Source organism: Choloepus didactylus, chromosome 8 (assembly GCF_015220235.1).
Source record: "Choloepus didactylus isolate mChoDid1 chromosome 8, mChoDid1.pri, whole genome shotgun sequence".
Classification (NCBI taxonomy): Eukaryota; Metazoa; Chordata; class Mammalia; order Pilosa; family Megalonychidae; genus Choloepus; species Choloepus didactylus.
The window spans coordinates 52,912,690-52,928,785 of NC_051314.1; the positions used below are offsets into that span (position 1 = coordinate 52,912,690).

The 16,096-nt window shown below is 35.1% G+C and overlaps 1 protein-coding gene across 3 annotated transcripts in view; it reads right to left on the reverse strand.

The window, feature by feature from the left end:
• The window catches only part of NAV3 (neuron navigator 3), an 855,568-nt gene that overhangs the window by 352,634 nt on the left and 486,838 nt on the right, over window positions 1-16,096 (reverse strand). Inside the window, exon 1 of one of the 3 annotated variants that reach the window (XM_037846475.1) lies at window positions 5,478-5,720. The exons of the other annotated variants lie outside the window; for them this stretch is intronic. Coding sequence (XP_037702403.1) covers window positions 5,478-5,720 — 243 coding nt within the window. Of the gene's footprint in view, window positions 1-5,477; window positions 5,721-16,096 lie in introns of those variants that run through there. 3 annotated transcript variants of the gene reach the window in all.

A 16,096-nucleotide genomic window follows, 5' to 3' on the forward strand; every position in this document is an offset into this window, starting at 1 on the left:
TTTCATTGATATGACTGACACCCAGATTTTAAATAATTTCACTGTTAAAAGCATGATAAATAATTCTTTATAGACTTGGTAAAGCCAAGCTAAAATAGGAGAAAATCATGTTAGATTGTCACATTTGTTACAGATTACCACTCAAGGGCAATAAATGGATGGTACTGAAAAGGAGGGGCTTCTGCCAGTAGAGAAAATGCTAAAATTCTAGAGTCATTACAACATTCTTCATCCCACTGCTACCACAAAGGCAAAAACAATTAAGACGACCATAACAGTTTAATCATGAAACTTGAAGCACAAGTTATTACAAGAAAAAGAAATAATAATGTATCTTTAAATACAAATAAGTTAATGTGAAAGCACAGCAGAAACAGGCAAGGAAGGCAGAATCATCCAGGGATCTGTGAGCTGATCTACGCAGCTGTAGACCTGGTCAGCTCTGGAAGCTCTACCATGTGAGCAAGCCAACAGGAGTGTCTACACTCGTCAGCACTCAGGCATCTTCCCCAAGAAGGAAACAGCTGGAGGCCGGAGCTAGCAGTCCACTCTACTGACATCTGCTGCTATACTTCTATGGTGGGATTCATTTTGTTTATTTCTGTTATCCAAACAATTCAGGAGAGGCCATGTGTCAACTTTATTGTCTCCTGATACTCGTAGGCACTTGAGCACAGCCAATGATCTCTCTGCTATTCACTAGCAATGCTAATTTAATGCTTATATCAAACCCAGCAGAAGCCTTTATTGTCACAGTTTAGTTTATCGGTTAAAAGTAAAGTCTTCCAGAATCAGCCTCAGTTTGAGTCCATAGTCTACCACACTCTAGCAATGAGATATTGGCAAGTAACTTAATACCTCTAAGCATCGGTTTCCTGGTCTGTAAAAGGGAGACAATAACAGGGCCTACATTATAAGGTAATTGTGAGGATCAAATGGGACACTCCATATAATGCACTTGGTCTCATTCCTGGCATACATAAAGCTTTCTTCATATTTGACCCTCTCTGCTGTGATTTCCCCTAAACATCATTGCCAGAGTAATTTTTTCTTCCCCATTGTCTACATAATGAAGACTGATTCCATCTACAATCTAATCCTACCCCGTTCCTTTCCACAAATATTCTTTCCAGTTATAATGGTTTACTCACTGGGAATTCTTGAATGTAACTCTTTCCTAAACAAACAAACAAACAAACAAATAAAAAAATAGTTTTCTCTTTGTATCTGAGTTCTAGATCCTATTAAATTCCAACTCCTTGCTGAGGTCTTTTCTGAATGCTCCATCCAAATAAGTTGTCTCTCAATCCCAAAATCCTACAAAAAGAATTTCCCATCATTAGCACTTATCATCCATGCAAGGTATTTCCTTGTTTATACTGCCATTTATGTTTTTTTTAAATATTAAATTTTACTAATGCTTTTGAGCACCTTCTGTTTTCAAAGGAGAGTGCTGGCACCATGTGAACAAAACAATAAGAAATAATGCCTACTCTGACTGCCCTTAAAACTCGTAGAGTGATTTTCCTAAAGTCAACAATATATATAAATGCCACTACTATTTCAAGAAGTTCTTTAGATCTCTCCAACTGAATATAAACTCTCCTTCCTTTTAACCTCCATAAACATTTGTTTAAACTTTCCTTTGACTCTTGAAATGAGTCTTAAATAGTGGATGAGATTTGGAGGATAGTTTAAACCAAGAAAAAATATTGCAACTATATTATGGAGAGAGAACATACTGTAGTTGAGAATAAAGGCTATTTAGGGTTACACTTGGATTTGAATTCCGGGTTTTCATACTCAACTGTTTGATCTTGCGAGTGTCTCCTATTCTTTCCAAGTCTTAATTCATTTCTCTGTAAAATGTGGGTAATAATGTCTTCCTTTGATATGTCATGGGTATAGTGTGATAAATTTTATATAAATACAAGGGAAAGAACAAGTATGCAAAACATTAAATCTCTGTATAATATTGAAGAAGAATTTTGAACTTGTAGAAGTAGTTCAAGAAGGAGGGGATGAGTAGGCCCCAAATGGGAAAGAAATTGGAAATGAGAGTAGGAATAAAAGAGAGGTGGAAGACCATGGTGGAAGGAAGCCAGGGATTGAGAACTGATTGCCTGTGAGGAGTTCTGCACGGTAGGTACAGTCTTAAGAATTTTCATGAACAGGGATGTCTAATGCTTAATCGTATTTTGTTTGCTGAGTTATGACAAAATAGGTCCTTCTTTCCAAACCCATTACTCCCAGATTCTTGAGTAATACTTCCAAGGCAAAGTGATTCTGCTCTTCATATGTATGAATGCTCAGGCAGTAAGGAAATCATAGCCATATGAGGAGAGATGCTAGAAAACTCAAGAAAAGTAAGAAATCAGACCAGGAGGTAATGAGGAAAAACATAAGCCCTTGAGATATTGTGATAGTTTCCAAACGTATGTAGCACCTGGAACAAATGTTAGTCTCTAGGCTAAGCAGTCTAGAGAATGTGGTTTTTCCATGCAGGCGACATCTGAGATATGGTGGACAGATGGAGCTATGACTGAAGAAGAAGAGAAAATAGAGGAGGTAACAATAATTGAGATATGAACTGCCTGGATAAAGATTTGTAGGCCATAACCAATGATGGTTACCAAAGTTTTTTAATTAAGCAGAATGGTGAATGTGTTGGATGGATGATGGTGGAGAGACTCAGGAAGAGAGAAGACCAATTTGGAATTATTTCAACAATTTATAGAAAATGTAATAGGACCAAAGCACAGGTGTTGGCAATGGGGATGTGAAAGGGGATACATCCAAGATATAATTCAGAAGTGAAATCTCCAATTTTTGGCAAATTGTGGGTTATGAGGTAGGGGTATATATTACCAAATATTAGCCTAGGGATTGTGATTGGATGACTGGTATGCTATTGTTTATACAAATCAAAACAGGGATAGAAGAAGGATGTGCTGGATCAAGGACACACTTGTGGCATTGTCATATATAGATTTGCCCTCTCTAACAACTGCAAGGCTGTTTGGTGCTGGGACTAGCAGAGTAACCCACATAAATATTTCTTAATGGCAGTCATATATTGGGGGTATTATCCATCCCCTCTTCTTTTTTAGAAATAGAACCCATTTTAGCTGGGTTTAGCTGGACCTACGACTGCCTGAAATAAACACTACATTTTCTACTCTCCATTGCAGCTAGGAGGCCTTGAGACTATATAAAAACCAGTGAGATGTGAAAGATTCCTTAATGAAACAAGGTGTGTCTTCTTAATCCCCTTATTCCTTCTTGGTAATAATAGAGCTCAAATATCCATGCAAGACTGTGAGGAGGGAGCACAGACAGACAATGGTGGGGAAAACAGAGAGTCTGATTCCCTGACAACTTCATGTAGTCACCCTACCATCCATGTACTGCTTACCCCTAGATCTTTACATGAAAAATAAATAAACTCCTATTTTGTTTAAGCTATTTTCATTTTGACTTTTCTACTCTTTGCAGCCAAGTGTAAGTCTTTCAAATAAACTACCTTGATTATTTTTGCTATTTTCTTTAGTTTTGTATTTTCCCAAAGTTTACGAGAAGTCCTAAATATACTTTTTCTAACATTTTGAAATACTCCAAAATGCTGACCAGGCACACTTTACATCTGAAAAGTTTTTAATCTGATAAGTGGCATGGTAAAAACATTCCTATAAGTACAACATTTCTTACCACAGAGTCTTATTGGAATATCATATTTTTGATTGATATGTTTGCTAACCAAGGAGATCAACCAAAATTCTATTGAAAACAGTACTCATAGTGGTCAAGTCTTGGGCCAAGGCCATTTACTAAAGTGGAAGTTTGACTGAGCCTACAGAAATGAGAGCCATGGTCACCAAACAAAATGGGTTTATCTATTCTTTCCAGCTAACTAGACAAGTCACTGGAGTACACAGAACATTAGAAAAGAATTATATGGACCTCACTTTTAATTATTTGCAGGAAATTAAATATTTTTAGTTAGTTGTTGTTGTTGTTGTGGTTGATAATGTACACTTTCCTACTTTTACCCTGAATTGCTCACTTTGGACTGAGAACCACAGGATTATAATTAAATACTTTTCTAACAGATTTTTCCTACTTAGACAATGTTTTCTTAAAACACAAAAGGAAAAACATAGTTTTATAGTTGGAAGGACTTTAAAAATCATCCATTTCAAACCCCTTGTTTGATAGATGAACTGATCCAAAGAGATTAACTAACTTATCTAAATATTTCTCAAGATTATTATATTTATTTAGTCCTTGATTCATTCATTCATGTATTCACTAATCCAATTACTATTTAATTCTTACTATGCATAAAGCATTGGGGAGGGAGGTGGAACACAGAAAAAGATATGGGCCCTGCTCTCAATAATTTTTTTAATTTAGTGTGGAAAGAAAGCAATTATCCAGACAATTAAAATACACAATAATAACTTCAGGTGTTGTAAGCATTTCTACAAACAAAGAATCACAGGAGAGGAAAAGAGGGAAAGGAGGGCCTAACAAAGACTAGATGGAAGAATCTGCATTTGGGCTACACCTTAAAGGCACTGAACAGGTTAAGACAGATGAAAGGGTCATTTCAGACAAAAAAAGAGGCATTCATTTTCACTTCTAGAGTTGATTTCTATGTGTTGTTATTTTAAGAAATTATTTTTTACACTGCATATGTCTAGGAAAGTAAAAAGGAAACACTTCCTAAGAAGCCAAAAGTGAGAATGGTACTTTGGAAAGCTTGGCATTATAGTTAATACTGCACTAAAAGTGATATTTATTAAGTTACAAATGAATTCCCATGTAGTTGATCAACTGCAGAGCCATGCTAGCCCTCAGCATCTGGTGAAAACAATTGCAGTAAGGTTCAGAAAGCAGGAGCTTTGAGCTACTGCTTACAAAATATCATAAATCAAATGACTGAAAAAGATGGCAATAATAAGTAAAAGAGTAAGGTTTCAGTTTACGAGTGAAAATCCAGAAAAATGAACAGTCTCAAGTCACCTCGGATACAGGTATTCAAACATAAAGGGTTTAAACTGCAAATGGCATTGAGAAAAGTGATAGTATCTTTATGGGTTAATACAAATCAACCTTCCTTTATAGTGTAATATGTTTGAAAAATAGGTGCTCTTCTTTCACATCTGTGATTGGTTAGGCTTATCAGTGATTTAGCCATGTCTAATACTAACAGACACTTCTCCAATAAGTAATTCCAAGTGATTCTACAATAGGCATAGTCAGAGAATTCTGTTCATGATTTTTACATCAACTATAAACTATAAACACAGTTTTTACATAGACTAAATATTCAACTTTTCAGCTATTCAAACTACTTGCTTTCTTACACTCGTGTTCCTCTACTAGTCCCCATTTCACAACATGCTTTGTATTCCACCTAAAAGGAAATTTGCATTTGAGCTATGTAAATATGTAGGTAACCTTCAGCCACTAACCTTACTGTCTTCTGTCTCCTTGGCTTTTCTTTGCAGGACGTTCTTCTCTCCAAATTCACAGGTTGATTTTAATGTGAGCTGACAAGAAAGCATGGAGCTTTCTGTTCCAGGAAGTTCCAAACGTCTTGAAGAACAGTGCTGCGACCCAGTGGTGCCAAGATTTGATATCGGAAGAGCAGTATGAACAGGCACTGACCCAACAGCTGGCTGCCTCAGTTTTGAGGCAACCCCAAGTACAGGCATGGCTTCTATAAAAGTATCTTCTTGCTGCCAAAGAAAATGCTTCTAACCTCAGTCTGGTAGACTCCAACTTTAGTATTTCCAGAGCAAATACTTTAAACAAAACTAGCAGTCATCTTGATTTTTTTTAAGCTAATAATATAACTTTCAGGAAAAGGCAAAACTTCCTTCATCTTTATTTAAGTATCTCTTTCTTTTTTGCTGGCTCGGATTCTCTCTCTCTCTCAATCTCTCTCTCTCTCCAGTGAGTCAGTGTCTATGTAATACTAAATACTCCTTTGGGGAGTAAACTTTTCTTGAAGGTAACAGCTACAAAGATCTTCCTCTGGGATTAGAGAGCCTAGTTCTGCTTTTTCTCCCCACTACAGCAGAGTCTGATCATTGAGAGTAAAAAGAGGAGAAAAACAAAAGGAAAAGCCCTTCAGTCCAACTGTCAGAGCAGCCAGGAGACACAATAGTGGAAGGACAGGAGTCCTTCCTGACTTTAGAAATAACCAGCCTACATTCTTTTTTTTTTTTAAAGAAAATCCTATTTCCCTTCAGCTAAAAAAAAGATGGGGAATGGACACAATTAACGGCCAAAACAAACAGCTGTTGGAAGAACTTTTAGCCCGGAAACAATCTCAGCAATGAAGCTGTTTGTCTGATTTCCAGCTATTTTTCACTCCTGACAGCCATGAGCCACGGTGTTTATTCTGTTTCATCCCATGAAATCAGGTTAAATTCATGCAATAGCGCAGCTAGGTAACGCTACTAAATCATTCAGCAGACCACGCCTGTACCTGGGTTATGAAAATTCAGCAAATACAGAGGGCAGGACACCAGAGATACAGTAATTAGTGTTTCTAAATTTAATAATGATAATAAAAATAGCTTCTGCTTATGTGGAAAATACTTAGTAGCAGTTACTGGACTAAACACTTTCTATGCATTATCATATTTAATCACTGGAATTACTCAATTAATAGGACATTCACTTTCTTCACTTTATAGAAAGGATAACTAAGACTCAGATACATTGAGTAATTTGACCAAGGTCATTCAGGTAGAAAGTGAAGGAGCCTGTACTATTTAAGTAACTTTAAAACCTATCTTTAAAAACAATTTAAAATAATAGTTATTCAAGATAAGTAAGCCCACTGTAAAATGCTAAGCTTCTAAAACAATATCCAAAGATCAGTGACTACTTCTGTTCATAAAATTAATTATTATAAGTAGGCCTTGCTCTGTTTCTGGTAAAAGCATGTCAGGAAAGCAAAAGGTAAGTTTGTAAGAAAATATCTACCATACGTGCATGATTGTCCTGAAAGTAGTTACACTTAGGTGATGGGTACAAAGAGAAATTTCTCTGTTTAGTAAAACTCATTTCTAAATGGAAGTGCTAAAATTTCGATAGCAATTTCCCTATCTAATAACAAGAATTAATTTGATTTTACTTCTATCACTTTTCTGTTGAAGAATTCTGTAAGGCACTGACAGATTAACTCCTATTTTTATCTTTATTTTATTTAGAAAATATATTTTATATTCACAAAATACTGTAAGAAGCAGCAATACTGAAAAGCAGAGTTATTTTTAAAAAAAGAGCAGCCACATATATCCTTGGTAAATAGTGACAATTATCAACATAATAACCATTAGATAAGAAAATATCTCTCTACAGTAAAGAAATTATTTTCTTTGCTACTGTTTCCAGCTATATAGATTACTGTATACTTTTAGGTCATAAGTAGTAAATTAAAGATAAAAGATAATTCATGGTTCAATCAAATTGAAAAACAGTGTTTGCATTCAATTCAGTTTTATTTTGAAACACACTTTGTACATTAGAGAACATCATTTCACTGTGATTGAAATATAGGGTGGGAAATAGTAGCCACTCTTCACTAATTCTATGAAATCACACCTACCAGCAAGAGCAAGAAAAATAAATTAACTTATTATAGAGAATTTACTGTGTGCCAGGAGCTGTCATCTCATTTGATCCTAAAACAACTTATCACCATTTTGAGGACTAAGGAGAGAAAGGCACTGAGAAGTGAAGTAATTAGCTTAAAGTCATAGTTACTCAGTTCAAGAGGCTATGAATCTCAAAGTAGGGTTTCTCCGACTGTAATCATCACACTACCACCTGGAATGCTTGCTAAAAATACAGATTCCTGGATCCATTCCAAACCCATCAAGTAAAAATCACGAGAGAGAGAGAGAGAGAGAGAGAGAGAGAGAGAGAGAGAGAAACACTGAGAATTTTATTTTTAAATAAGTTGATTCTCCCGCACACTAACTTTTGATCTGCATTGTAGGGGATTTTACTTTGGTAGTTCAGGTAATGCGTTCTGGAGTCAGACTTCAAGTTACTGCTTCTTCATTTACTAGCTTCATTTACTAGCTGGAAGTTGCTGTGCCTCAAGTTTGTCATCAGTAAAATGGATTACAGAATTACTATAAGAATTAAAGGAAATACGTATGGTCATGAGAACAGAACCTGCCATATAGCAACTGCTTTATGTGTTTGCTATTAATGTTATAAAAAAAATAATAGCTTGAAAATTAGAGAGGTAAGGTCAAGAAGCATAACTGAAATTAATTTGGCCAGGGCCATGAAAGTTAACATGACTAATCTCAAAGGAAAAATCCTGAAAACTAAAATGAGATAAATCACTTGATTTTTTTTTCCCCATCAAATCTAACAGGAAAAGTGGCAATGCCCCTGAGACCCACTGTCTTTTTAAAACCAAGAGAGAGCTTTAGGTAATAAGAGAATTCCGATCTGGCTAAGTTTTAATATCAGTAATTTTTCAAAATATTAAAGAAGTCCCACTAAATGAGAATTTGCTAACCCACTATTTATTGATGAGTGAGTGAGAAAGAGAATGAGGGAGTGAGAGAGAGAGAGAATAGCCAATTGCCACAACATTTAAAGGCTTGCTTGATTGGAAGTCAACTCAGATGTTTACTAAATAAAGACAGAAGGGTCATATTTCTATTCTTAACAGTTTGATTGAAGAATAGTTTACATATAATGAAATTAATCAATGAAGTCATCAATTCAATGTGACCAGCATCATGATCTCGCTGTAGACTTTCCTTCATCCCCCAAACTTTTTTCATTTCCCTTTGAAGTCAGTAATCTACTTCCAACCCATGCAACCACTGAAGTGTTTTCTGACCCTATAGTTTTGCCTTTGCTAGCATTTCATATAAATGGAATCATGTAGTTTTGTGTCTGGTTTCTTTCTCTTAATATAAAGCTTTTGACATTTATCCATGTTGTTATGTGCATCAGTTCTTTATATGGCTGAGATGTATTCCAATTTTATGTATACACCATGATTTATTTGTGCATTCAGCAGTTTAAGAACATTTAGGTTGTTTCCAGTTTGGGGATGTTATGAATAAAGCTCTGTAAATACTTGCATGTAACTCTTCAACGTTTATTTTCTTCTCTCATGGGTAAATAACCTGGAGACAACCGGGAGGAGGATTGCTGGGTTGACTGCTAAGTATGCATTCAACTGCATAAGAAACTGCAATTTCTGCAAATTGTTTTCCAAGACATAACATTTTGAACTTCTACTAGCAACGTATGAAAGTTCTAGTTGATCTGCATCCTTACAAATACACTTAATATTGTCAGTCTTTAATTTTAGCTATTCTAGTGAGGTGCAGCATTATCTATGCAGTTTGTGTAGTTTTAATTTGAAATGTCTTAATAAATTACTGATGTTGAGCATCTTTTTATGTTTTTATCACTGCCCATATATAATTTTTGGTGAAAGTTCTGTTCAAAACTTTTGCTATATTTTGTTTATCTTACTATTAATTTTAATAGTTCTTCATATATTGTGGACACATGTTCTTTATTACATGTATATTTTGAAAATATTTTCTCCTGGTCATAGTTTGCCTTTTGTTGGAAGACAATTCTCCACGGATCTCATATTTTTGCAGTCTTGTAAGCAAAAGTCCTAGCTATCCATTTGTTCTGAACTATCTCCTCCAGGATTTTAAATAGCAAAGAGCCTTGGAAGATAGAGACACTGTTTCACTTTGGGGCAAAAAGTAGACCTATTGAAAGTCCATTATAATAAAGATAATATATCCCTCCAGGCGGAAAGATTAGACAGGTTTTCTTGCAGCCAATTATAAAAGATTTGGGTTTCCTAAGCTCAAGGTTCCTCTCCTGTAACACAACACCACAGCAACACCTGGCCCTCATCACATTGCCCCATGGCAACTGGAGCTTGGAGAACTGGACAAGAAAATAATGATGCTCTTTGCCAGCTGCTATCACTGTGAGTAATGAACTGTCCTTGGTCTCTTACAAAGGAGTCTCATATCTTCTGCCAGTGACCAAGAATATGCACCAAGTTACTTCTTAGTTTGCACACAGGGTAAAATCTCGGACCCCTCAAGTTCTTGATATCTTTCTGTTCTCTTAAAATTGCCTATTGACAAGGTTATCAGGTTTAGCTCTGTGTACTTTGAAACTCTAAACATTGGCTTTATACACATTTAGGACTGGTATTTTCTCTTGAAGAATTGATCACTTTAATATACATAAGGGGAAATCCTTTTGAATCTTTGGTAATAATCCTTATTCTAAAGCCTATATTGTATGATATTTCAATATTTCTTTTGATTAGATTTTGGTATAATTTTTCCATACTTTTAATCTGTGTCTTTATAGTTAAAGTATATCCTATAGACAGTACATATTTCATCTTGCTCTTTTTATCCCATCTTACAATCTGTACCTTTTCATTAAAGTTTTTAAATATGTCTATTTAAAGTAATTATCATAATTGGATCAAATCTACCATCTTTCTGTTAGTTTTCTATTTGCTCTTTGTTCTTTTTTCCCCCCTTTTCCTGCCTTTCTTGGTCAGTTGGTTTTTGTTTTGTTTAATGCTGTTTGTTTACTGTCTTTCCCTCCTTTCTAGGAATCCAATTACACATTTGTAGAACCACTTGCCTTTGCCCTACAGTTTACTAATTAATCTATTATTTTGTCTTTTTTTATTCTGTGCTTAATTTTGCTTTCAATTAACTTCTCTTGTTATGTCTTCAAGTTCTGATTTTTATTTCTGCAGTGACTATTCTGCATTAATCTATTCAGTGTCTTTTTCATTTTAGACACTGTATTTTTCTTCTCTAGAAGCTCCATTTGGGTCTCTTATACTACTACGATTTTGCTCATCATATTAATGTCTTTTACCTTGTTAAACATTTGGAGCGGATTTATAATAGCTGTTTTAACATCCTTGACTGCTGATTTCATCATCTTTGTCATTTTTGGGTGTGGTTCTATTGATTGATTTTTTTTTTAATTGTCTATGAGTCATGTTATACTGCTTTTTATGCTTTCACATGCCTGGTAAGTTTTTATTGGATGACAGTCATTTTGAATTTCACTTTGTTGTGTCTAGATTTCAAGTAGTGCTTGACTTCGCAATGACACACAAGTTACTTTTGATATTTTCTTACAAGCTACATTAAAGCAGTGCAGAGAAGCTTTTAGTCTGGGGCTAAATTAGTCCCACACTTAATACAATATACTTTTGAGGACTACCAAATGCCTCATGTAATGAGCAATCTCTCTACCACGTTTAGAGGGAATATCAACTATTCCCAGCCTTGTGCTAGCTCTAGGAATTGTTTGTCCTACTGCCTTCAGGTGGTGCTTTCCTCAACCTTGGATTGTTTTTCCTCTCATACATGTACAGATAAGTCCTCTGTTGAAGACTGGAAGGGGCTCCTATGTAAGTGTCCATTGTGTTCTCTTTTCCTCTGTGCACTCTGTACAGCTCATTTTTCTCTGGAACTTTTTCCTCAAAATTTTAGCCCTTTGTACTTTCCCATATTTTGTTCTCTGTCTTCACAACTCATCAAACCACTGGACTCTGTTAGAGTTCCCATTCCCTTCCATGTGGTCTGGACATTGCTTCCAGGAAGTAACCTGTACAGTCATAGTCCACCTCTTTTTATTATCCCTCGCTCAGAAATTGCAGTCCTGTGCTGCCTGTTATCCAATGGCTGAAAATGTTATCTTATATATTTTTGTTCTGTTTCTAGTTGTTTAAGGTTGGGGGCTAAATATGATCCCTGTTTATCTATAATGGTTAGAAGCTTAACTCAAGAGTCAAATTTTTAATTCCATTTTTTTCCAATCCTTCCTAAAAAGTTTTTCGGTGGTATTAGTTTCATATTAGATCTCATGAACCTGGTTTTGATCATACTTCTTGATCTAGTTGAGAAGTGCCCCTAAAACTAGAGAAGAAATCATTTGGACTGACAGGTTGTGAAATGTCTGATTGATTGGGTTAGACTGTTTTCCAGATTTAATGAAAAATTTTAAATAGTACAAAATAATATATGATACAGTGAGCATGGAGTTAAAATTTTGTTCAGACCTGTCTTAAAACACTTAAAACATCGAGGTCTGTTTTAGACTTTTCTTTCCAGAATCCCCACTGGCATTTTTTTTTCATATATTTGGGAAAAATTTGATGCTTAGAGAAATATTACACATACAGTATAGTTGAGAGAGGCAATAAGCCAGATATGCCTTTATTGTGGTTTTGAAGCAGGGCAAAGGAAGGTAAACCAGCTGGCTAAGCCATAAAGGCAGGTGGTAAGCACAAAGGAGGCACTAATAAAACAGTTCATGGATTTTTGGAAATGCACACAATATCCACTAAAATGAGGAACATCTAACGAGAGTTGGAAATAGGCTATATTTTCTCTGTGGCATATATTTGCCATCTTACAGGCTTCCTTACAATATGCTGCTGATGTAACTGATTGAGCAAATAATACCCATCAAATTCAGAAGGCTTCTTAACTATAAAGTACAATCAAAATCAAGTGTAGTAAACTTTGATATGACTTTGCACATTGATATTCTCCCTTTTAGGATATTTCCTCCAAGAGTCAAAAGTATATACATCTGGGAAAGGGACAGTTATTTTATTAAAAAGAAATCACTTGAATAGTTTAGCTAGATTAATTTATGTGCTTCAATAAGACAACAGAACTCCAAATTTAAATGAATACCCAAAGAAAAATTAACAACTTTAAAAATTGTTATACTTGAAAGAACTATACCTGTCAGCATATATGTGTACAAATGCAACATATTACAAAGGTAAAGAAAAGATCCATAAAACGAATTCATGAGAGTTTGGTCCTGAAAAATTAAGTCAAATAATTATTTTAGCTATTAAAAAATATAAAAACCCAATTTTATAAGAGTTTCTGTTTACTACTGTTTCCCTGCCAAATTTATTACTTTCATATATTTTTGTATATCATATGCAATTAAAAATTGGCTAAAATTGAGAGGGTTGAAAGATACACCAAAAAGATAAAATTGGAGAATACACATAAAAAGCCATCAATAAGAACACTATTTGCAAAAGTTGTAACCTGTAGTTGTGAAGAACTTGTAGGCATATCACTTGGAATATTACACATTCTCACTTCCCAAGCATGACATATTGCTATTGTTCTTACCCCTTCAGACTCTAAGTGTTAACCACCCCCTGTTTCATTTCAGATATATTGAGGGTACACCAATTTTCTTTCAGGAATTGAAATAAATCTTTTATAAATTTTCTTTAAAAATTTTTCCTTATTGCTTTATGTAATTTTATGTTTTAATACAGAGTGGCAAAATAATCAGCCTGTGATTTTAATCCAAAAAAATGAGTTAAAGTAAATCATTGCCTATGATCAAGAGATATCTCCCTTTGTCCAGCAAAGGTTCTAGGTTTCGGATATAATTGTCTTTTACATTCATACAAGGAGACCACCCAAGAAAGCCACCCAAATGAATAGCTTCACAAAGGTGGTCTTTATCAGGGCATGCAGCATTTTACTAGGAGGGTGGGGATATTTTAAAACATCTCTGTGTGTGTGTGTGTGTGTGTGTGTGTGTGTGTGTGTGTGTGTGTGTGTGTGTGTGAGACAGATAAAAAGGGAAAGAGACAGGGAGAGAAAGGAGGGGGAGTGATTGAGAATCTTCAGAGGTTCAGCAAGAAAGTCTGTTATTCAACCTACATGGAAGATATGAATATAAGAATGGTGAATTAAAGATTGTAAGAATGAAAAACATGAGGTCTGATTATTATTCTTTGCCTATTCTATTTATGTTATTCAGCTGCTGTGTCTATATTTATTAAGTATAAATAAATTATAATTAGGTTAGTTAAGGAAAGATTGTGGCAGCATTTAATCACATACCATTATGAGCATTTGTTCATTCCACTGAACACAACTCTCACTTCAGGTATAGCACCTTTCATACCTGGAGTTGTGCAGTGCACAACTTTCCCAGATGTATACAGTGACCCTGTATTCAATAGTCCACATATACATCCCGTCAACTTACTAAACAGAATTTTCCTTTAAATACAGAAATAAAATGAGAGCAATAACAGGAAAATCATGTTTCTCTCTTTATCAGAATCCAATCCTTTAGTTTCAGAAGTATATGTCATATATCATAAAGGGGGCAAACTTCAAATTAGCTTTTAAAAACTGAGTGAGCACTGAGAAGTTTTCCTTTTCCTTCTATCAGAATAGTTGTTCTAATTTGCTAATGTTGCTGGAATGCAAAACACCAGAGATGGATTGGCCTTTATAAAGGGGGTTTATTTGGTTACAAAGTTACAGCCTTAAGGCCATAAAGTGTCCAAGGTAACAACACATCAGCAATCGGGTACCTTCACTGGAGGATGGCCAATGGTGTTCGGAAAACTTCTGTTAGCTGGGAAGGCACGTGGCTGGTGTCTGCTCCAAGTTCTGGTTTCAAAATGGCTTTCTCCCAGGATGTTCCTCCCTAGGCTTCAGCTCCTCAAAAATGTCACTCTTAGTTGCTCTTGGGGTGTTTGTCCTGTCTTAGCTTCTCCAGAGCAAAAGTCTGCTTTCAAAGGCCATCTCCAAAATGTTGCTCTGTAAGCTGCAGCTCCTCTCTCAGCTCCTGTGTGTTCTTTAAAGTGTCCCTCTTGGCTGTAGCAAGCTTGTTCCTTCTGTCTGAGCTTATATAGTGCTCTAGTAAACTAATCAAGGCCCATGCTGAATGGGCAGGGCTACATCTCCATGGAAATTATCCACCCAGAATTACCACCTACCGTTGGGTAAGTCACATCTCCATGGAAACACTCAAAGAATTACAATCTAATCAACAGTAATACGTCTGCCCCCACAAGACTGCATCAAAGATAATGGCATCTGGGGGGACATAATACATTCAAACAGGCACAATAATTTTCTTTATATATTTATTTTCACTGACATTATATTCACTTACTAACCTAACCATTCATTTTATTTGGCCATCAGTTTTCTTACTATAATGTTGATTTAAGAAATACATTTCCTTCACTTATATATATTCTGAGTCTCAAGGATTCCTTTATTTGATATCTTATAATGGAAAAATTATTTCTGCTAGCAATTGAAACCCTTGCCCTATTTTTACAAAAACATATCCCTTGGTTTTTGTTGTTCTAGTTGCACCACATATATTTATGTTGTCCTAAAATGTAATGCTTGGACTGTGAAAACAGCTGAATGGATAATGTTGAAAAGCATAATGTTGAAAAGCAGGATAGATTTCTGTAAAAATGACTTTTAATTCAGGAAATTTCTTACCATTATCAAAATAATATAAGAAACCCATGACTGGTTTCTATTTTATAAGTTGAAAATTCAGTAAGGCTAAGCAATTTTGTTCTATTTTCTTTGTTTTGTTTTCATTTTCCCCCTGCACTAAATATTTTCAGTATTTTTTTTTTATTCCTCCACAAGAAATTTTAAAGCTATGGGGGGAGGGGAAAGGGTGAGAATAGAAAAAACAGATAACTAGGTTTAGCATCTAAAACTTGTCTTTTTTTTTAAATTCAATTGTTTTGTTTCGTTTTGTTTATAACAAATTGGAGAGATTCAACAAACTTAAAAGAAATGAGAATATAGAGAAATTTGTTGATAACCTGTTACTAAGTAGCTGGTAATAAACTAGATTTTCATCTAATAGAAGAGGACATTTGACATGTAGGATCTTTGGCTTAAAATCTTCATTATCAGTCAACTCTTACACTTTCAGGATGAGTACCATATTTATATCATATTTATGTTAGAATTTAGTTCAGACATGAAGGAAAAGGGGGGTGAGAGAGGGAGAACCATCAGCAAACTTTATAAGATTCCCATAGGCATTATAAAAAAAGTCCAGAATCATCTAATGCAGTCTCCAGTCCTCTTTTTAATAAGTTCTACAACAGCAACAAGAGGCTTGGAAATCAGTCATTTCCACTATCACTGACAGATAATCTTCTTAGTCATTGGAAATGACTGCAATAGTTTTGAAGAATATG